The 24,029-nt window shown below is 46.0% G+C and overlaps 1 protein-coding gene across 1 annotated transcript in view; it reads right to left on the reverse strand.

Moving 5' to 3' along the window:
* Positions 1–19,633, reverse strand: part of LOC140389801 (ubiquitin carboxyl-terminal hydrolase 13-like) — a 196,822-nt gene extending 177,189 nt beyond the window's left edge. Inside the window, exons 1-2 of the mRNA XM_072474337.1 lie at positions 19,345–19,633; positions 4,549–4,674 (exon numbers count right to left, since the gene is read on the reverse strand). Coding sequence (XP_072330438.1) covers positions 4,549–4,674; positions 19,345–19,455 — 237 coding nt within the window. The 5' untranslated portion in view covers positions 19,456–19,633. The remainder of the gene's footprint in view (positions 1–4,548; positions 4,675–19,344) is intronic.
* Positions 19,634–24,029: the final 4,396 nt, after the last annotated feature.

Genomic DNA, 24,029 nt, shown 5'->3' on the forward strand with positions numbered 1-24,029 from the left:
AGGTTGGCTAAAAGATTTTGAGGCATTAAAGTTGTGAGTGACAATAATATTTAAGTTAGAGGCAAATCAGCATGTGACAATGGTCCCCAGCTGCTAGTGCCTAACTTCACCCATACCCATACTGTGCCCCGACAATTCCTTAGAGTTCCGAACCCTCCCACTACATCTAGGTGTTTCCCCAGGATGAACACTAGAGGTAGAGGCAGCCTTCTGTTTTCCATGCCTTGTTGCTGGAGATGTCCTTGGCAGATGTTCTCTGGAGGGCTGGGTTCTAGTGGGCCTAGTCTGCTTTCGGGTGGCACTGGTGCTGTAGCCCTGTTTTGCCCACTGCGCCGGTCTCAGGTAAGGGGGTTTCAGATAGACTGGGCAGTCTCTGGGTCTACTGGATGGAAGGCCCCGGGGTGTGCTCCAGCAGATCCTCCCCCCTCCGGGTGCTTGGGGGCTCCTGGGTTAATCCAAGTGATGGAAGAGCAGCTGGGGTGAGCTCCAAATGACTCAACATCATCTGGCGCTTCCAACCCTGGGAACCCACCATCGCCAGCACTATGCAGTTGAAGCCCTCAGCCATGGCTCTCAGGGACTGAGCCATGCTTCAGAGATCTCCTGCCATGGATCTGACCTCGAGCCCCAGGGTTTCCACTGCGGACGCCACCCTTGCAGTGTTAATCTGAGTGCCACATATTGCCAACACTATCTCCTGTGACAGAAGGCTTTGAGGTCCCTCCATCCAGCCTTGCAGTTGCAGGAGTGTTGCTGACGCAACCTCCTGGTATTCCTGGCTCTGCCTTTGCATCCTTTTTATTTTTTGAAATAAATTTAGAGTATTCAATTCTGTTTTTCCAATTAAGGGGCAATTTAGAGTGGCCACTTCACCTACCCTGCATATCTTTTTGGGTTGTGGGGGTGAGACCCATGCAGACACAGGGAGAATGTGCAAACTCCACACAGACGCCTTTGCATCTTAAGCATCTTAGTGATGAACATGTCCAAAGGCACGGCACCTGGCTGGGGCACAGCCGAGCCCTGGGATGCAGCAGACCTCCATCTGTCCGATCCCTGGGAAGTTCCTGCCTCGACCAGATGTGCATCAGAAGCCGTGTGGTGTTCACCAGAAGCCTGTCTGGTAAGATCACGTACCGAGGACTATGTCTCCACACTGGTGGATGGTGAGGGTGATAGTTGCGATGCACCTTTGGTGTCCTCCTTCGACGTCCTCTACGAAGTCATGTTGCGAATGGGCAGTGGGGTCCTGCAGATGGATAGGCCAAGCTGATTGGATGATGTGCCTGCAAGGCAAGCATGATACATGGCCAAGTCAATGGTCTGGGATTCACAGAACGCACTTGAACTTGGTCATGTGGATGAATCTGCAGTGGCCCCTCACATTTCTCTAGCAGGCCCACCTCGCTCTCTGCACAGACCCACACCTGCTCCTCCCCTGTGGTCTCCCGGGCTCTCTCCTCAAAAGGAGTCAGGATCTTTAGCCCAGGCATTCCACCAATTGCCTTCACTCGCTCACGGCGGTTGTGAATATGATAATGCTGCCGGAACACAATTAGGGAGGATGGCAGCTGGCCGCCTGGCGGGTCAGACGTTGATGAAAACTGGCATGTGAGGAAATGACGCGTAAGCACGGAGGGGTTGTGAGGGGAACAATACGAGGGAGTGTGAGGAAGCTTGTGGGAGGTCCAGTGCTGGAGCCCTGCTAGGTGACAGCATGTGGGGTCGAGGTTACATTCCGTGGGCTGACGGCAAGGTGGAGATCAGAGAGGATACCCTGGCAAAAGGGAGTAGGTCCTTCATCTTTTTGCAGAATTGCACCTCTCTCCTCTTTTGGAGGGTGCACCAGTGCTCCCACCGTCTCCCAGGCGGTGTTTGTGATCATGCTGGAGAGTCTCCTGCCAGTCTGATGATAGATTGTTCCCCTACACTCCTCTAAAGGCATCAAGCAGACGGGTGAGGTCCCTCTCCAGTGAAGCGGGGAACAGGCTTCTTCGCTACCATCCTCCTGGCTTGATTGTGAACAAGTGCTGAGGAGCTGTCCCCTTGGTACAACTGCGCAGTTGCCACCCCCCCCCTCCCCCTCCCAGGGGAGGCGAATCAGGCGCTTTGTGCCACAGGCGTGGCATTTTTCATGCGGTGAATTTTTCATTTTCCAATAGTGCCTAAAAATTGCCGATGGGATTCGCGCCGGTTTTCACACGTAACTGACCCTTAGCCAAATTTTGGGCAAGTTCTGCCCTATGCCTTTGACAGAATGTGCTCCAACAGGCTATGATATTTTTTTTCCCTTCCTGGTATTATTATTCACTCTCCCCAATACTTTCAAGTTCTTCTCTCCAAGCTTCACTTTTCTACCGCTCTCCAGTACCAAGTTATCAAGCCTTTGATGTACTTTGTCTTATTTTTGCATGCCACTCTGCTTTTGCCCTGGTCTTCAATCTTCTTTGTGCTTTGCCATACCTTCAACCATTCCACACTCCTTCAACCATCCTCAAGTTCTGGATGCTCCTCTTAATGCCTTCACTCAGGCTGAGTGCATCTGATTTGCAACATCTTAGTATTTCAAAATCTTGGACCTGAAGTATGTATGGAATTCCCAGCATGAACTTACTGGTACTTTCAAAATTCCTGATTCCATCAGCCTTCTTTCTTACTGACTCATCATATTTTGTATTTCTTACATTAAATGCTCATCTCAAAAGAAACTCCATTGTGTTACACAGCAAAAATCAAAGTGTCGGACCTAAAATATTAAAAGCAAATTACTGCGGATGCTGGAATTGAAAGACAGAAAATGCTGGATAATCTCAGCAGGTCTCAGCATCTGTGGAGAGAAAAGGGAGTTAACGTTTCAAGTCTAGGTGGCTCTATGTCAAAGCTTTGTCATCCAGACTCAAAACATGGGCTCCCTTCTCTCTCCACAGATGCTGTCAGACCTGCTGAGATTATCCAGTATTCTCTGATTTTGCTGCAAAATATTACGTTTAAATGATCAAAGATTAAAGGAAAGCCATTTAAATAAACACAACGATACAAATCTATTAACAGGTGTAGAAATTAGCAATAAGGAACATAAGCAGAAATATTACCAGCTTCAATCAAATAAACCAACGCAATGGTGAACTCTGCTGAAAACATATCCAATGGAAAGATAATTACGGTCAACTTATTTTTAAAAAAATATGTTGACTGCTTTCAAGATGTTGTTTAAACATCAAGTCATGGGCAACTCGATTAGTGAGCAAATGTTGCTGGAACAAAATTATAGGCAATTAACCCAGGGTACTTCAGCAGCACTATATTGGCTGTCAAGCATATCCCAACAATTCAACCAAGCGTAATAGCAAACTCAAAAATACCTCTTAGATTTTCTCCCCACCTCCAAGAGATTCTCCCCCCTCTAATACCTTTGAGCTACCCTACATGGTGTATTTTTTGCCTGCAATTACTCCATCCCAAATGCTATGCTCATCTACATTGAAAAGAAAACAGTTTGTGGCTCATTCCCAAAATCCAATGAAATTCACCGGACAGAACTTCCCTTCCCAGATGGGATTCCTTAATTTCTGGTCACTAGAAGAATATATAATGTATCCTTAATTAGGGCCTTTAAACAAAATATTAAATGATCAATCTTTTGAAATGTACATAGAGTAAAACCTTTCCTTGTTAAAATGGTGCCTGTTTTCAATTTGAAAATATGTTAGGAATTAAGTGAAAGAAAATGATTACATTTCCTTACGTGTTAAGAAGACTTGTTTCAAGAGGAATGGGTGAACTATTTGGTTTAAAGCAGTGATCTTTTGAAAGGGTCAGCTAAAATAACACGTTACATTCAAGTACAATTTTCAACCCAATTTAAAGAAAAAGAAGTTTGAATTGCCAAAGATCCTAGAACAGCCTATTCCTTTTTTTTTAAATTTAAAGTACCCAATTCTTTTTTTCCAATTAAGGGGCAATTTACATCTATCCTGCACATCGTTTTGGTTTTGTGGGGGTGAAGCCCACGCAGACACAGGGAGAATGTATAAACTCCACACGGACAGTGACCCGGGGCCGGGATTGAACCCGGTCCTCAGTGCCGTGAGGCAGCAGTGCTAACCACTGCACCACCGTGCCGCCCTAGAACAGCCTATTCCTAATATGCAAACACAAGTACATTGACCATCACCAGCTTCGTCAGAGCACTACCTTTATTTATTTTATTATTTTAAATAAATTTAGAGTACCCAATTAATTTTTTCCAATTAAGGGGCAATTTAGCGTGGCCAATCCACCTAGCCTGCACATCTTTGGGTTGTGGGGGCAAAACCCACGCAAACACAGGGAGAATGTGCAAACTCCCGGACAGTGACCCAGAGCCGGGATCGAACCTGGGACCTCAGCGCCGTGAAGCAGCAGGGTTATCCCACTATGCCACAGCACAGAGCACAACCTTTATGTCACTTCCACATAAGCATCTTATTTTTTTAATCAAAGTTGTTTTATGAAAGATGGCAAGTGTCAAAAATAAACTTTCTTGGATGTTACTGATACCATTGTTACCTCCTTTATGGTTCTCTTCAGATGCATGTAGACACATTGCCCAGTTTTGCGATAATGTCTCTCTACATGTTCCCTTCCAAACCCAAGAAAAGTACTCATGCACACATAAAGGCCACCTTCAGATTCCTGCAATTTAAACAAAAGACACAATTGGTTTAATCTTAAAAGACAAAAGAAAATAAATGAGAAAATTAAAATTTGGAGCAGCAAGGCAAATAACTTCAGTGTCATATACAGGCTAAACTCCAAGCTATAATTCAAATGATATATATCATTTTGCAAAATCATAAAAATGGCATTAAACCACATTCAGTTTACTTGCTGATTAAAAACATACCAGTAATATCTTTCTGTCATGACCAATGTCATTTTGGTATACTGATGGGAGAAGTTTTATTATGCAATGTCAGTATTGCAAGGTTGAGCTAATCCAACACATGTTTCTAAAACCCTCTTCCCAAGGTCACCAGTATCACAGATGCCAGTCTTCAACCTGTTCTATTCACCCGATGAGATATGAATAAAATGCTGAAGTTACTAGATACAGAAAAGACCATGAGGCCTGACAACATTCCAGAAACAGTTCTTTTGTTCAAGAACTAGCCGTGCCCCTAAGTAAGCTGTCCCAGCACAGCTGCAACACTGGCATCTGCTCAGCAGTGTGGAACATTGCTCAGGTATGTCATGTTCACAACAAGGAAAAATCCAACCCGGCCATCTGTCTAACCTCAATCACTTGCAAAGTGATGGAAGGTGTCATCAGCAGTGCTATCTCGTGGCACTTACATAGCAATAACCTGCTCACCAATGCTCAGGTCGGCTCCTGACCTCATTACAGCTTTGGTCCAAACACGAACAAAAGAGCTGAACTCAAGAGGTCAGACAATAGTGACTGCTCTTGACGTAAATACAGCATTTGACAGAGTGTGGCATCAAGGAACAGTAGAAAACCTTGGCCGGGATTCTCCGATCCGAGTTTATCCTGCCACCGCTGCCATGGAGAATGGAGAATTTGGTGCTGATCCAAAACACCATTCAGCGGGACCGGAGAATCCTGCCAGAGTGAATGGACAGAGAATTCCAGCCCTTAGTCACTGAGAATCACGGGAAAACACAATTACCTGACACAAAGGAGGATAACTGGGGTTGTGGGAAGCCAATTATCCTAGTCCCAGAATATCACCCAGGAGTTTCTCGGCCCAACTATCTTCACCTGCTTCATCAATGACTTGCCCGCCATCATAAGGTCAGTAGTAGAGATGTTAGCTGATAAATGCACAATATTCAGCACTTTTCACAACTTCTCAACTACTGAAGAACTTCATGACCATAGACAGCAGGACCTGGACAACATTTAAGATTGGGCTGATTCATGAGAGAGTTTAACCATCACCCTTTGACATTAAAAGGTATTACCATTGCCGAATCCCCAACTATCAACATCCTGGGGGTTATCATTGACCCAAAACGGAATTGAACTAGCCATATAAATACTGTTGCGATAAGAGCAAGTCAGAGGCGAAACCCTGGAACTCCAGCACTGTGGGTGTACCTTCACCAGGTGGACTGTAGCAGTTCTAAAAGATAGCTCACCACCACCTTCTCGAGGACAATATTGCCAGTGATGGTCACATCCCAATAAAAATAATAAAAGCAAATGTAGCACTTTTAAAGGATTGACAATGGAACTAATGTTGACTGTGGATATTTAGTAGATTAATTTTAAATATATTTCTAGTTAGTATGCATCTTCAGAAAACAGTTTCACTATTGTTACACAGAAACTTTGGTTATATAAATGGATACAAATCAAAAAAGTAGTAAATACATAGGGTCTTCTTTGTAGCTGAAATGCGGAACGTATCACTGGGTCACCTTGCAGAATTGCCGGAATCACATGCATATTCAGTGTTGCAAAATGTTTTCTGTGTTTGTTAATGAGAATCCCTCTGGCCACTGATTTAATCTTTCTCTCATGTAAGGGCCCTTCCTGCATATTCCCTTATTTCTCCTTTCTTCTATTTTGCTGTTGCACTTTTTTATTCAAGGCATTTTCAATTTTTTTATTAAAAAAAAACAGGAAACATCCATCTTCACCCACACTTGCCATAATAAAAAAAAATGCTTCAACACCTTAACACCTCACATGCCCCAGTTTATACATAATATAAAACAACGATAACCCCAAACACAACACTCCACCCCCACCCACCCCCCAATCTCTACCGGTGACGAACAACCTCCACCTCGCAAAGAACCCCTCCTCTGACCCCCTAATGGCAAATGTTATCTTTTTCAAATGTAAGAATTGCGCCAAGTCACTCATCCACCTGCTGCTTTGGTCAGCTCCCGAGTCTGCCACTCTAACAAGATCAGCCACCGGGCTATCAGGGAGACAAAGGCCAACATATCAGCCTGTCCTCTGCATCCCCGGATCATCCGACACCCTGAATATCGCCACCCACGGGTTCAGGGGCACCTTCCCTCCCAAAATCTCTGACAAAACCTCCAAAAAAGTCTCCCAAAACTCCACCAACTTTGGGCATGACCAGAACATACAAATTATGAAGGGAATAGATAGGATAGATGCGGGCAGGTTGTTTCCACGGGCGGGTGAAAGCAGAGCTAGGGAGCATAGCCTCAAAATAAGGGGAAGTAGATTTAGGACTGAGTTTAGAAGAAACATCTTCACCCAAAGAGTTGTGAATCTATGGACTTCCTTGCCCAGTGAAGCAGTTGAGGCTCCTTCATTGAATGTTTTTAAGATAAAGATAGTTTTTTGAAGAATAAAGGGATTAAGGGTTATGGTGTTCGGGCCGGAAAGTGGAGCTGAGTCCACAAAAGATCAGCCATGATCTCATTGATTGGTGGAGCAGGCTCGAGGGGCCAGATGGCCTACTCCTGCTCCTAGTTCTTATGCTCTTATGTTCTTATGTTCTTATTAAGTGTCGTTTTCCGGCCCCCTTGAACACCGCCCACATTTATCCTCCACGTCCGGAAGAAAATGACGCAACTGTGATATTGTCATGTGCGCTCTCTGCACCACAAGCGAAATTGATGCTTGTTTCAGCATAGCCGGAAGCTCCCCCTTATTAACTGAATCATTAAACATTTCCACTAGGAAAGGCCCCAACTCAGTAGTGAACATCTTATAGAATTCTGCTGAAAATCTATCCGGGCCCAAGGCCTCCCCCCGCCCCAACCCCACCGCGGGTTCCATCCTGTACAGTCCACAGTAGGAGGCCTCACACACTTCATGCACCTTCGCCGGCTCAATGACGACCCTGTCTGCCCAATTTACCACAACGCCACCTGAACTGGTACTTGAGCAGTCTACTGGCCTTCTCCCCGTGCTCATAAAACGGCCTTCTAACCTGGCGCAACTGCCCCACTGCCTTCCCCGGAGACAAAAACTCAAACTCCATCTCGAGCTTCTTCCTCTCTTTCAGCAACCCCTCCTCAGGGGCCGCTGATATCTCCGATCCACTGCTAAAATGGTCTCCACCAACCTCTGCCTATCCAACCACTCCACCTTATCTCTATGCGCCTTGATTGAAGTAAACTCCCCCCCCTAATTATCGCCCTCAGTGCCTCCCACAGCACGGAGGCAGACACCTTATTTATATTAAGTTTCACATCAGTGCATATAGACACCCCTAACCTCTCATGCCCCTTATCAACAACAATCCTCCATCTAGCCTCCATTGTGATCGCTGGAAACCCCCCTTTTTAAAAAAAAATATTTTTCTTTGCCAAATTTGCACCTTACAAACAGGAAAAAAAAGAGAAACAACAACAAAACAGCACATCGACTCACAGGTTAAAAACAAAAAGCCAATAACAAACAAATCCCCCCTCTCTCCTCCCCCTTAATGTTCAATGGCAACCAACTCTCGAAAGTGCATGATAAACAAACCCCATGAATTGTAGAACCCCTCCTTCGCCCCCCTTCTCCAGGGTCAAAAGTTGTAGCAGGTCCCTGGCCACACCGAGGCACAGGGCGGAGAAGCAGACCTCCACCCCAACAGGACCTGCCTATGAGCAATCAGTGAGGTGAAGGATAAAGCGTCTGCCCCCGCACCCGCCTTCCACTCGGGCCAGTCCGACACCCCGAAAATGGCCTCTCGGGGAACCGGCTCCAAATCCACATGCAACACCCCCAAGATGATGTTAAATACCTCCCTCCCAACACCTTTCCTGCTTCAGGCAGGACCAACATATGTACATGGTTTGCGAGACCCCTCCCACACCGTTCACAAACATCCTCCACCTCCTTGAAGAACCGGCTCATCCTCGCTTTTGTGACACAACCTTCAATTGTATCAGCCCAACTTGCACATGTGATTGAGGCATTCACCCTTCGCAGCACCTCACACCACAGTCCCTCTTCCATCGCCTCCCCCAGCTATTCCTTCCACTTAGCCTTAATCATCTCCAGGGTCACCCTATCCTCCTCCAAAATCCTCCCATAGATCGCCGATACCACCCCCCTCTCCAACACCCCCCCCCCACCCCCCCCCTCCCCCCCCAACCAACAGTACCACCTCCAATAGCAAGGGGACCGGCGTTATCGGGAAGGAAACGCCCCCTTTTCTACACACAAACCCATGATATGCAGTGCACGGTCCGACACCAGAATCGCCGAATACTCTGCTCAAACCACACCCGCCAACAGCGTCTTGTCCAAAACAAAGAAATTGATTCGGGAAAACACCCAATGCACATGCGAGAAGAATATCCCTTTGCCCTCAGTCGCCCAAACCACCACAGATGCGCTCCCCCCCCCCACCCCACCCCTTTCATAAACTCCAACAATTCCCTTGCCATCGACGATATCTTCATGTACTTGGGGCATGACTGATCCAGCCTAGGATCAAGAACGGTGTTAAAATCCTCCCCACCCCCATAATCACCAATGCGAGTCTATGTCCGGAATCTTTGCCAACACCCCCTTCATGAAATCCACATCATCCCAATTGGGGGCATAAACATTTACCAGCACCAAGGGCACCTCCCACTCACCATGACACATCTACCCAGAGTTCCCCACTATACCAGTCACCGAGAAAGCCACTCTCTTACTAGTCAACACCTCCGTCCCCCTTGCCTTCATATCCAACCCTGAATGAAACACTTGCCCCACCCAACCTTTCCTCAACCTCATATGACCTTTTATCCTCAGCTGCATCTCCTGCATAAAATCAATCAAATTTACCCTTGTTTACTCTTTAAACAAGGGTAAACGAGCGAAAATACGGGACCTCTTGGACGGTCCATTCAGAACCCTAACATTCTACGAGACCAGTCTGGTTGGGGGGCTCTATATCCCACCTCCCACCCCAATCAAGCCTATCCAATTTTCAATGGGATCCCCCAGGCTCCTAACTCGCCACCACCCAGGTCGCCTCAAGATGCCTACCGTCATCCTCCTCTCACCATCTCCACCAAAAAGAAACCTTCGACGGCAGTCACTCCCCCCTCCCCCCCCAAACAAACATTCCCCCTAGACCCACCCTCCCACCCCAAGTGAAAACAAAGAAACAAAAAGAACCTGAAAAACCAACCCCCCTTCCCCCCACCCCCCATAACCCAGCACAACTCCCCCTCCCAGTTTGCTTCCATTAACTAGCAAACCTGGTGGCATGGTGACCCCCATCCGAGACAAAGGATTTGCTTCCTTTATAACATGGCCCCCCCACCTCTCCCCACCAAACCCCACACATTTTAATATTCCCAACACCAACACCTCCAAACGCAGGGAGGAGAATAGTGCAAACTTCATCTTCAACATAATTAACAATACAGAGTGGGTAATACTAACAAAAACAAACTTAACAAACGCAAGCGAAAACATACCATCTCTCCCCTCCACTGAATAACATTTTCCCAGTCCAGGTCACAGGCACACTCAACCAGAATCCAAAGGCTTCAAAGTTGCCCCAGTCCATAATCCCTTAAAAAGTTACTCGCCTCCTCCAGCATATCAAGGTAGTACTCCTTTCCCCATGTGTGACCTACAAGTGAGCAGGGTACATCATCCCAAACCATACCTTGTTCCTGAATAGGACCGGTGTATTTACGCAAGTCCTAATTGTTTTTCCAATTATGGAATGATCTGTCTGGACTGTATGCAGAATAATACTTTTCACACGTGACAATAAATCAAATCCAAATCCTTTACCCTAGTAAACCTGGCCCTTCGCTTGGCCATCTCCGCTCCTACGTCCTGGTAAATTCAAACCGTATTGCCTTGCCAGATGCATTCCCACATCTCTTTCGCCCACCTCAGAATCTTCTCCTTGTCTAGGTACCGGTGCAGCCTCACAATAATTGCCCGTGGCAGCTTCCCCACTCTTGGTTGCCTCCTCAACGACCGGTGTGACCGGTCCAGCTCAGGAGGGCGGTTGAAGAGCCCCCTCCCCCACTAACTTCTCGAACATCATGGCCACATATTCCGTGGTCTTCGTACCTTCAATAACTTCAAGCAGTCCCACGATCCTCAAATTCTGCCTCCTTGAGCAGTTCTCCAAGTCGTCGAACTCCTCCCTCAACTTTTTCTGACCATCTGCCATCGTCAGTATCTGTCTCCAAAGAGGCAATCCGATCCTCATGTTCGGTCCCCGTCTCCCCCACCTTTTGGACCGAAGCACTCTGCTCCACTCTCTCCAGGGCAGCCCGAATCTAGCACCCTCGCCAGGTCCTCGGAGGCTGCCTGTCTCTGTTTTTTAAACTCAGCGGCAAGCAATTCAGCCAACTGCTCTGTCAGCCATTGTGTGGGCGATGTGCGGGTAATGACACCATAGGTTCCTCCGCCATCTTTCCCCAGCTGAGCCACGCACATTCTCCTGGTCTGAAGAGTGTCGCTTGTTTGTCACACTCCTCATCTGGTACCCCTTCGACATTCCCCACAGAAGGAGAATACCACGTATTTCCACTTTTCCAACTGAAACTTCCCTGTAAAATGGGCAGAAAGGGCCAAAATATCCAAACTCAGCCAGCAGCCACATTGTGTGAGGCCAATAACTCCATGGCTGACACTGGAAAACGTTTGGTCCATGGATGATTGATGGGCACCTCATTTTAAGGCAAGCAACCTGTACCCTTAATTCAAACAGATGAATCAGGAAGGCTGTGCTGATTTAAACTGGTGATTGCAGGCTGGCCGGCATCAGTGAAGGCTCGGTCTGATTGATTGACTGGTGGCCAATGAATTAGCCCAAAAGGCCGTGCTCTGCCCGGTAACACTTGGTGATTGAATCTGATCCCAGAGTCTCAAGGCTTGAGTTTGGTTTCAGTTTTGAGTCTGGCAGCCCACTGAAGAGATCCAACTAACACTCTCCAAAAAAGATCCAGCCAATTTCTCTCCAGAAGGCCACTGTGAGGGCTGATTCTTCCTCCAGCAAGCCTCTGGATTCTGTTCTTTTGGACTGCAGAGGCCTGAACATAGACTATAAGCTGTCACTTAGGGCTGGAATTGACCGTGCACTAGCCTGGTGTGTTGTTTAATTCATTATCTATATAAAATCTATATGTCGCTATGTGAAAATGGTACATCTAATGCACGTTTCCTTTATATCATGTTTCAGAAATCATAAGCTGCCTAATTCAAATTACTTGTGACATTTTGCTTCTTAAAACATGGAAAAAAATATACACAATTATTTGGCATGTAGGGAAAAAGCCCTCTTATAACAAATAATACTACAGTCACAAACTCTGCATGCGGCTCCTAATTAGTCTGTCCAATTTAACTGCTTGTCCGATATCAAGTACCAGATGAGCAGGAAATTCCTCCAATTAAATATTGGGAAGACCAAAGCCATTGTATTTGACCTGTTAGGAAAACAAAGGTAGTTTTGATGGATTTATATTTGTGCTGGTAAACATTAGAAATGAGGTATAGATTTAAGTGTGTATAATGTAGTGCTTCTGTGCATGGAACGGCAATTATTACAGTTAAATTCATGCTGGACAAAGGTGTTTGTATTTGTAGGGCTTGATTTTAATTCCACCTGTGGTTCTATTGTGCTTAGAATGGGTTACAGCGAGAAGAATAAATAGTAGTAGCAGTCATTGCTTAGCAACTGCAGTACTTGAAAGGCAGAAAAACTTTTAAGTCTTAGTTTTAGCTGCACATATTGCATGTGGAGACAGCACACTGGGGAGTGAACATCTCTCAACTCTGCCAGGAGAAGTTATACAGGACAAGAGAGTTGCAAAGATGCAAGCTTCCTAAGGAACAAGTTACAGTCCAGATAATGAGGAAATTGGGACAAAAAGAATATTTCAGACGGCTGGAGTTAAGAGAATAGAGACCAAGGTATTGTTCAGAAGAATTCAAAGAAGAATAAACAAAGTGTTCGGAGTTAAAGAGACAATTTCAGTAACTAAATTTGAAGTGGGACAGCAAACTTCAGTGGTAAATGAAATGTTTGATGCCATTTTCTAGTGTCTGAGAATCAAGTATTAAAGCAATTGTGAACAGTTTGTACAGCAGTCAAGAAAAAGAAATTCTAAAGGGGGAGTTGAAAATCCTGGACTTGATTTGCTGTTAAAGGTAGAGCAGAAGCTCTGTTTAAAAGTGTAATTTGGAAAACGTGGACTGGATTTCAGAATGCAAACTGCCAAGGGAAAGCATTATTATGAGAGAAGATTTGAAAGCATGTTTTTGGGAGTAAAGTTTGTAAACTCTTATGTGACAATCATCTGGAGGGATCCTGACTCACAGACACTAACTTGGGTTCAGAGCAGAGTGTATGTATTGATCAGAATCATCTTGGATGCTTAAAAGGGATTTTGTGTTTAAATAAGACCATTGTAGCTTAAATATGTACTTTGTAAACCATGTTAATCCTAAAACTTGTGTGTAATTGTTAAGCTAAAGGGGAATAAAGCAGTATTGCATTATAATCCAATGTTTTCATAGTTAAATGTTTTTGTTGAACCTAATTAGCGGTACTGTGACTCTGGTCCTCCAAGCTTTATAAAATAAGTTACGGTCTTTTGTGGTAGGGTTCAATTCTGGAATCTTCACATCAGTTATAACATCAACTTGGATCGTAACAGATCCTTGCCACAACCCACCAACTTCTCCTCTCTCCTTGATAATTGTCTACGGCTGAACCTCCTTTCGGGGTGTAGAATTAGGAGGTATAGTTTCAGAACAAACGGTTGTCAATTTAAGATGGGTATGAAGAGAAATTCATTCTCTCAGATAGTTGTGAATATTTGAAATTCTCTACCTAAGAGAGTTCTGGTAGCGGAGTCATTAACATTTTTTGAGGCTAAGATGGACAGGTTCTTGAACTGTAGGGAAGTCAAAGATTATGAGGAACAGGAAGGAACGTGAAGGTAAGGCCAAGATCAAATCAGCCACCATCTTAGTGAGTGGCAGAGCAGGCTTGAGGAGCCATATTGCCTACTCCTGCTCTAATTTCCGGTGGTCTCATGTTCAAATTGGTCATAAGCTCGATGGTGCATTTGACCCGGATTTGTGCTTTTGACCACGTTTGTTCCATGACTAAGATGGCTATTTCAATCTCTGAAACACCACAATACTTCCTGCACTATTGAAACACTCATCTATTGCTGCGGCCTTGACTATTCCAGCATATTTCTGCCTGGCCCTCGACATGCTACCCTCAGCAAAATAAGTCATTCAAAACTCTGCTTCCGGTGTCCTAAGTGGCACCTGTTTACCCACCAATCCTGTGCATGCTCACCTAAATTGCTTAACCAGGAGCCAATGTCTTGATATTAAAACTCTCACCCTGGTTTTCAAATTTCACCCTCTACTCACCTCTATCTCCGGCATGCCCACAGCCCGGAGATATCTACCCACCTCCAATTTGGACCTCTTTAGTATCCGCAATTTTATTCCCTCCATCATTGTTGGCTATACCTTCAGCTACAGAGGCCCCAAGCTCGAGAATTTCCTCACTAAATATCTCTGCCTCTCTTTTTCTTTTTTAAAATGCTCCTGAAAACCTACCTCCTTGGTCAAGATTTTGGTGATCAGCCATCATTTTGGTGATCAGCCATAATATCTCCTTAAGTGGCTTTATTAACGCCATTGTGAAGCAGTGAACTTTTAAGTTCAAGATTCTATAGAAATATAAAAGTTGTTATTCCCACAAACCTAGCTAATGTTTTATTTTTCAGCAGTATTATAACACTATTATTACTCCTTATAAAATTTAGAATTCAACAGTAAGCAAAGTTAGCAGAGATATATGATTTGCATATGGAGACATCATACTTTTTCCAAACAATATTGGACTTCAAATCAGGTAAATGATTTTGCCATATATGTACTATTTAATATCAATTCATACTTTTGATTTAATTCGGAATTTGATTCTGAATATTTCTATTTTCGAGTCTATTTGTTCAGTTTTTGTAGTGTGTTTCGTCCAGTGTAATCACATTTGTGGCAAATAAGTATGGTTTCTAAATCATTTTATATGATCTTCCAAACCCTACTCCTTGGTGCCAGTTTTGTGCCAACCTTTCCCACCACAAGTTCTTACCTCCCCATTTATAACAAAAATGTGTAAACTTGTCACACTGTCAGCAATCAACTTTGTGCAAATAAAAATATTTTATTGAGAATAGATGCCATCTATGCTGTAAAGCTTTTCAACGATTTAGCAAAAAAAATAACATAATAGAATTCTTTAAGACCTCCCACTGCAAAGTCACAGCAATGTATATTAAATTCATGTGGTTTGCCCTCAGTTCTTCACTACTACAAACAGAATTGCATGTTCAGCACTGTTTTCCCTGGTGACTGGAATTATGATTTACACATTGAGGATTAGTGGGTTTGTAATGGACAACTCTCCCAAGTTCTCGGCTCTCCTCCAATGCTTGTCTCTCATATCCAGCGCCCTACTATTGCCAATGATGCCTTCAGTTGTCGCGACACTCAAGATCTAGAATTCCGTCCACAAACTTCTCCATTTCTTTATCCCTCCTTTGTTAAAAACCTCTTTAAAATGTAATTCCATGTCTAAACTTTTGGTTATTTATTCCAGCATCTCCTTGTATGACTCAGCATCAAATTTTGTTTGATGACACTCCTGTTCAGCAACCTAAGACATGTTACTATGTTAAAGACCCAATATTTATGAACGCTGATGTTACTGATGCTCCAAATGAGTCTCCTCCCACTTTGTCATCCAACCTGATCCCCATGTCTACGTGGGTTTCCTCCGGTTTCCTCCCACAAATCCCAAAAGACGTGCTTGTTAGGTGAATTGGACATTCTGAATTCTCCCTCTGTGTACCCGAACAGGACTGGAGTGAGGCGATTAGGGGCTTTTCACAGTAACTTCATTGCAGTGTTTTTTTTAAAAAGATGTATTTTATTACAAACATGATCAAAACAGGTTACAGCGAATAAACACCCCGGGAAACGTACCTGCCAACGATCATCAATACAGACTTTTACCCTTTTTCACCCCCCCCAAGACAAACAGCCCCTCAAATATGGTAACAAACATCCCCCATCTTTCCTCAAACCCCCTTGAAGAGCCCATTAACTCTTACTTTATCTTCTCTAATCGCAGGAAGTCGTACAGGTAACCCAACCAAGCTGCTACCCCCGGTGGCGATGCCGACCACCACTCCAGAAAAATTTGCCGCCGTCTAGAGAGACAAAGGCCACGACATTGGCCTTCCTCCTCTCCCCTCCTCTGTATCTTCTCTGAAACCCCAAACATCGCCACCAAGGGGTCCGGGTCCACCTCTTCCTCCACTATGGCTAAGACTGCAAACACTCCCACCCAGAATCTTCCCAATTTTCCACTCATTCTCGCCCAAGTCATGTGCACCACCTTAAATTGTACCAGGCTCATCCTTGCACAAGAGGAGGTCCAGTTTACCCTACGCAGTGCTTCACTCCATAGTCCCCAATTGATCTTCCCTCCCAATTCTGCTTCCCATTTCTCCCTGATCTTCACCACCCGCTTGTCTCCTTGCTCCCCCAGCCACTGTATATATCCCCAGTTCTTCCCTCCACTTCCACATCTGGAAGCAGCAGTCGCTCCAGCAGTGTGTATCCCGGCAACCTAGGAAATCCCCTCCAGACCTTTCGCGCAAAGTCCCTAACCTGCAGATACCTGAACACACTCCCCTTTGGCAGCTCTACCCTCTCCCTTAGCTCCTCCAGACTGGCAAACCCTTCCTCCAAATACAGACCCCTCACCTTGACCAGCCCCACTTCTCGCCACCTCCTGTAAACACTATCCATCCCCCCCGCTATCCATGATTCTCGTCCAGCGGTGTTAGCACCAACATCCCTTCCACCTAAAATGCCTCCTCAACTAATTCCATATCTTCACCATGCACTGCACCACCGGGCTCCCCGAATAGCTACTCAGAGCCTTGGCAATGCTGTCATCACCATATCCCTCAAACTAGACCCCTTACATGATTCTGCCTCCATCCTAACCCACTCTACCACTTCTCCTTCCCACCACTGCCACACCTTGTCCACATTCGCTACCCAATAATAATGAAGCAAGTTCTGCAATGCCAACCCCCCCCTCCCCCTCCCCCCACCCCTCCCCCCACCCCCTCCCCCACCCCTCCCCCCCTCCCCCTCCCCCACCCCCACCCTCCCCCTCCCCACCCCTCCCCCACCCCCACCCTCCCCCTCCCCACCCCTCCCCCACCCCTCCCCCCACCCCCACCCCTCCCCCACCCCCACCCCTCCCCCTCCCCTCACCCCCACCCCTCCCCCCACCCCCACCCCTCCCCCACCCCCACCCCTCCCCTCACCCCCACCCCTCCCCCCACCCCTCCCCCCCCCCACCCCTCCTCCCCCCACCCCTCCCCCCCACCCCCTCCCCCCACCCCTCCCCCCCACCCCCTCCCGCCACCCCCTCCCCCCACCCCTCCCCCTCCCCTCCCCCTCCCCCTCACCCCCTCCACCCCTCCCCCCCACCCCTCCCCTCCCCCGCACCCCTCCCCTCCACCCCCTCCCCCCCCCCTCCCCCTCCCCCTCCCCCTCCCCCCACCCCCTCCCCCCACCCCTCCCCCTCCCCCCACCCTCCACCCCCTCCCCCCTCCCCCTCCCCTCACCCCCACCCCCACCCCTCCCCCACCCCCTCCCCCTCCCTCCCCCCCCCACCCCCCTCCCCCTCCCCCCCCCCCTCCCCCTCCCCCCCCTCCCCCCCCACCCCTCCCCCTCCCCCCCCTCCCCCCCCACCCCTCCCCCTCCCCCCCCACCCCTCCCCCTCCCCCCCCACCCCTCCCCCTTCCCCCCCCACCCCTCCCCCTCCCCCCCCACCCCTCCCCCTCCCCCCCACCCCTCCCCCTCACCCCCACCCCTCACCCCCACCCCTCACCCCTCCCCCCACCCTCCCCCCACCCCTCCCCTCCCCCACCCCTCCCCCTCCCCCCCCACCGCTCCCCCTCCCCTCCCCACCCCGCTGCCTCTGGAGAAGGGTTCTCCCCACCCTCGGCACCTTTCCTGCCCACACAAAGTCAGAAATGATCGTGTCCACTTTCCAAAAAAAGGCCTTTGGTTTAAAGATCGGGAGAGCTTGAAAGATAAACAAGAACCTCGGCAGAATATTCATTTTCACCACTTGGACCCTCCCCACCAACATTAAGTGCAGTGTATCCCACCTCTTAAGATCCTCCCTAGCCTTCCATTGCAGTGTTAGTATAGCTATGATGTGGCGATGCCGCCGTTGGACTGGGGTGGGCACAGTAAGAAGTCTTACAACACCAGGTTAAAGTCTAACAGGTTTGTTTGGAATCACTAGCTTTCCGAGCAAAGCTCCTTCATCAGGTGAGCTTAAAAACAGCAAATAAAACATTTAACCAGTATTTATAAGACAAATCAATTACTGGCTCTGGGTTCGATTTTATAGCGGGATGTGAGCACTTTCCATATACTCTGTAGCCACTTGATGGAGTACAACACACGCTCTGTACTCACCGTGATCACATTACACCTCAAATAAAAGAACACGAGATATAACAACTAAAAATACCACATACGAAGTGTTTACTATTCCAGAATAAATTGTTAATGAAATTGATTCACTTCCTTGTTTTTTTTAATATTAATCGGTACACACAAAATCTTCAGGACAAAAAAAAGAGCTGCGACACCCGAGCCCAAAATCTCTGTATATAAATAACTTGTCTCAGGCACTGTTGATGAACGCCAAACAGCTGAGTCACCTTTTACCACATTTTAACACTTCTGTTTTATCTAAATTAAATAAAGCGCTATTACTTCCGTGCCATAATGTCCAATTTACACGAGAGTTTAGAAGTTCTGAAACTTATTTTCCTCCATCTTTGGCTTTAACTGCCTTTCCTTCCAGAGGTAATGTTAACATCTTTTACTTCAGGTTTGCCTCACAGATCCTGTTTAACTTGAAGATTGCTCGTCTAAATACAAGTGACAGGTTGGAATACTAGTTGCCTGACTGCCGGCGACCGGCACACTGCCTTCCTCCTTATTTCGGTTGAAGTGACCAGGGTACACACACACCCTCCCCCCTGATATCCTTTCCGTTATATTCAGGTCCCGTTAGATTGCTGAGTTGGTGGCCCCTCGGCCTGTCTCTCTCACACACATTGTCCACTGCTTTCTCAAACAGCGTTCAGAGAAGCAACGCGGTCCAGAGCCTGTCGCTAAATCAGCAAGTTCCCAAATGCAGATCAGCATCGCAAGTTGGTGCAGTCATTCACATATCAGCATGAAACTTGCCGTCTTTAAACGAGAAAGCCTCCCATGTGCGCGGCCGGCCCGCCCCACCGCTGCCTACTTACTGGGGAGTCAAAGGAGAAGGCACATTCGCTCTTGTACACCCTGTCCCCTGATCTCGGCACTCGGATGGTTGGCATGTAGGGGACCAGCAGCTCTCCGATGTCTGCAGCCATGTTGACATTCCTAACCCAGAATGCTGTTCAGGGCAGACATTGATTGTGAAGCGAGCTGGAGCTGGGCGACCAGAGAGACTGCAGGACGGCAGACTATTTTTAAACCAGAGCCAACTCGTAGCCCTCCCTCCAGCCATCGGACCTCCTGCTGACGCTTTTGCTTGAAAAAATACCCGACCGGGGGGCGGGGAGTTAGGTAGGCAAGTCAGAGACCCGACTGTGAATGCCTAAATACCAACAATGTCAGTCGGTGTACCAACAAATCTGCCTGTACCTCCACCGCCCAATGTGGCGTCCCATCAATTAATCACCCAGGAGGTCAGGGCTAAGCAAAGACCCCATTATTGAAAGTGTTCATACTGAGATTTCACTTCCTTAAGAAATTAGATAACGGAGGTTATTGCCAGAAGGTAGCACAGCTGATCTAATCCCCCCCACCCACCCACCACCCAGCAACATACCGCAGAAGCAGGAAACCTGAAATAAAATGCTGGAGATGTTCAGGAAGTCAGGCAGCATCTGTGGAGAGAAACAGTTGGTTACCCTTCTACGTTCTGCTCTGCCGGTCCCCATGATCCACCCCAGCGGCATCAGGAAAATACACCTATTTTAGGCAGGTGAATTTTGAGACAATGAGGAAGCAGTTAATGGAGCTGAACTGGAATACATTGAGATGAGTGAAGCAGCATAGACCAGTGGTACAGTGCAGGAATATAAAGTAAATCTATACTCTGGATAAGAAGCAGCATAGAAATGCGAGCAACTAGGAAAGACATGGTTGGCATGTAGGGGACCAGCAGCCCTCCGATGTCTGCAGATGAGTGAAGTAGCATAGACCAGTGGTACAGTGCAGGAATGTAAAGTAAACCCCCCAAAGGGGGTTTGCATTTCTCAAATCCAAACCTTCCGGTTCAGTGGAACACAGAAGAAAATATTTAGACAGCATGAAGACTTCAAAACTGGTTAGAAAGGGAAAATAGAGAATCAGTTTAAAGATTCCAGAGAATCAGTTTGAAGATTCTTATAATATCTTTATAAGGTACCATTGTGAATTTGATATCCGACAACCAGGAAATAGAGATACTTGAACTATTTATTTGTATTGTTCATAGAATGCTTTATCTAGAAGGCAATTAAGTTTTTCATTTCCCATGAATATGGCAGGAAAAGTAGAAGGAAAGTCATCCGCGATAATTCTGGCACACATTCGTATATCTAATTTCAGAATTCCATGGACAATAGCCTAAGAACAAGTTTCCCTGTTTGTTCACCTGTCAGTTAAGTGGTGCATAGCATAAGGAAGGCTGAAAGCAAAATATTTATTTGCTAGATCGTACAGAAAACATTGGTAAGTATTACATACTTGTAGATCTTTTGAAGGAAACGCATGGTGTTCCAATCAATGGAAAAGAAAATGGTAATTGTAAATATATCCAAATGTGGTTATTCCAAGATACTGCATTTTTAAATCAGTCATGGAATGAGCATCGCTGACAAGGCCAGCATTTATTGCCCAGCCCAATTGCCCTTGAGAAGTGACCCACCTTCTTGAACTGCTGCAGTCCGTGCAGTGTAGGTGCGCTCACAGTGGTGTTAGGGAGGGGTTCCAGGATTTTGTCGCAGCAACAGTGAAGGAACAACAATATATTTCCAAGTGAGCTAGTGTGTGACTTGGACACTAACAGGTTGTGTTTTTTCCATGGGTACTTTATCTCTTCCCCTCATAATTTCGCACACCTCAATCAAGTCACCCATCAGCCTTCTTTGTTCCGAGGAAAATAACCCCAACCTATCCAATCTCTCTTCGTAGCTACACTTTTCTAGCCCTGGCAACATTCTTATAAAGCTCTTCTGCACTCACTCCAGACCAATTCCTTCCTGTAATGTGTTGACCAGAATTGCACACAATACTCCAGTTGCGGCCTCACAGTGATTTACACAATTTCAACATTGTATCCTTATTTTTATGTTCTCTATCTCTGCCAATGAAGGAAAGCATTCCATATGCTTTCTTTACAACCTTGTCTACTTGAACTGCTGCTTTAAGGACTTGTGTACTTGTACGCCAAGAGCTCTCACTTCATCTACCCCTCTCAGGATATTCCCATTTATTGTGTACTCCCTATAACTGTTTGACCTCCCTAAATGCATAACCTCACACTTCTCGGTATTAAATTCACTCTGCCACTTTATCACCCACTCCACCAACCCATCAATATCATTTTGGAGATTATAGGTATCCTCTATCCACCACTCAGCCAATTTTTGTGTCATCTGCAAATTTCTCAATCGTGCCCTTCACTTTCAGGTCCAAATTGTTAATATATAACAGAAACAGTAAAGGTCCCAACACTGAGCCCTGTGGAACACCACAAAACAACTTTCCATTAGGAAGGGCAAACAGCGACCATTACCCTTTGTTTCCTGTTACTAAGCCAACTTTTTATTCGGTTTGCCACATTGACCTGTATCCCATGGGCTTTTACTTTTTTGACCAAAGTGCCATGTTGTCAAACTTGCTAAAATCCATGTACACAAGATCCACTGCACAACCTTCATCAACCTTTCTTGTCACTTCCTCAAATAATTCAATCAAATTTGTGAGGCAAGACCTTCACAAATCCATGCTAACTATCCTTTACAAATCCATGCTGACTATCCCTGATACGTGTGAGGTTATCCATTTTGGCCAAAAAATTAGAAAGGCAAATTATAATCTACATGGAAAGCAGATTCAAGATGCATCTGGGCAGAGGGATCTGGGTGTCTTTGTTCATGAATTGAAGAAAGTCAGTATGCAGGTACAGTATGTAATTAAACAGGCAAATGGAATGTTAGTGTTTATTGCAAAAGGACTGGAGTATAAAAGTACGGAAATGTTGAGGAGGTTAAGGACGATCTGACGAATTTCAGAGGGCTGAATTGCCTACTTCTGCTCCTAATTCCTATGTTCCTACTTGTCCATGCCTTTCTATGTGACAGTTAATCCTATCTCTCAGGATTGATTCTACTAATTTGCCCACCACCAATATAAGACTAACTGGCCTGTAATAGTTTGGCATTTCCTTCAATCCCTTTTTAAACAATGGAACCACGTTTACATTTCTCCAGTCCTCTGGTACCTCCCCCGTATATAGTGAATATTGGAAAATCATCTTCAGAGCATCTGCTATCTCCTCCCTGCCCTCCTTCAGTAAGCTCGGAAACAGTCCATCTGGCCCTGGCGACTTATCAACTTTCCAGGATTCCAACCCTTCGAGTACTTCCTTTCTCTTTATGATTATCCCATACAATATCTCAAAGTGTTCCTCTTGGACTACTATATCTGCATCATCCATTTCCTTTGTAAATATAGAGATAAAATATTCATTTGAAATCCTTCCCACAGCCTCTGCGCCTACACACAAGCTCATTTCATCATCTCTAGAAGGTCCTAATTTTTCTTTAACTAAACTTTTAAAATTAAATATTGGTAAAACACCTTTGGGTTTTCTTTAACTCTACTTGCTAATCTTATTTCATGGTCTCGCTTTGATTTCCTTATTTCCTTTTTTACTTCATCCCTATAATCGTCTAGGCTGTCTGAAGTGCCAAGTTCTTTGTGTCACAGTATTTATATAATTAGTTAAGGTGTTTCTGATCAATGATAACCTCCAGGAAGTTGATGGTAGGGGATTCAGCAATGGCAATGTAGCTGAATATCAAGGGAAGATGGTTGGATACTCTCTTGTTGAAGACAGTCATTGCCTGCCACTTGCATGGTGTGAATGTTACTTACCACTTATCGGCCCAAGCCTGAATGTTTACCAGGTCTTGCTGCATCTACGAGCACATTCACAGTTGTGAATTATATTGAGCATTGTGCAATCATCAGCAAATAACCCCGCTTCTGCCATTTAATGAAAAGAAGATCTTGATGAAGCAACTGAATGTAGATGAGCCCAGGACACTACCCTGAGGAACTCCTGCAGCAGCAGTGCCCTGAGGCTGAAATGATTGACTTTCAATAGCACAACCATTATCCTTTGTGTTAGGTGTGACTCCATCTATTGAAGAGATTTCCCCCTCCTTCCCATTGACTTCAACTTTGGTTGGGCTTATTGATGCCACACACAGCTTTTATGTCAAACATAGTCACTTTCACTACCTCCTCTGGAATTCAGCTATTTTGTCTGTGTTTAGACCAGCGCTATAATGATGTTGGAGTCAAGTGGGTCTGACAGAATCCAAACTGAATATTGATGAACAGGCTATTGCTAATCAAGTGTCACTTGATAGCACTGTCAATGCTGGGAATGGGGATGCTGATGGAGTCTCCACCACCTGGTAGTTGTTTAATTGTCCAATTGCTTAATTGGACTTTGCTGATGATTGAGAGGATCGCGCATGAAGAGGAAGAATTCACCCTCCCTAGGGCATCTGCCCACGTCCCCTCTTCGATCTTCTCTCCCAACTCCTCCCACTTATCTTTCAACTCCACCACCGAGGCCTCCTCCTCCTCCTGCATCCGCGTTTCCGAGCTCTTCCCCACTCCCACCCACCCCCCCTAGAGCACCCTGTCCTGTACTGTGTGT

This window comes from Scyliorhinus torazame, chromosome 14 (assembly GCF_047496885.1).
Source record: "Scyliorhinus torazame isolate Kashiwa2021f chromosome 14, sScyTor2.1, whole genome shotgun sequence".
Classification (NCBI taxonomy): Eukaryota; Metazoa; Chordata; class Chondrichthyes; order Carcharhiniformes; family Scyliorhinidae; genus Scyliorhinus; species Scyliorhinus torazame.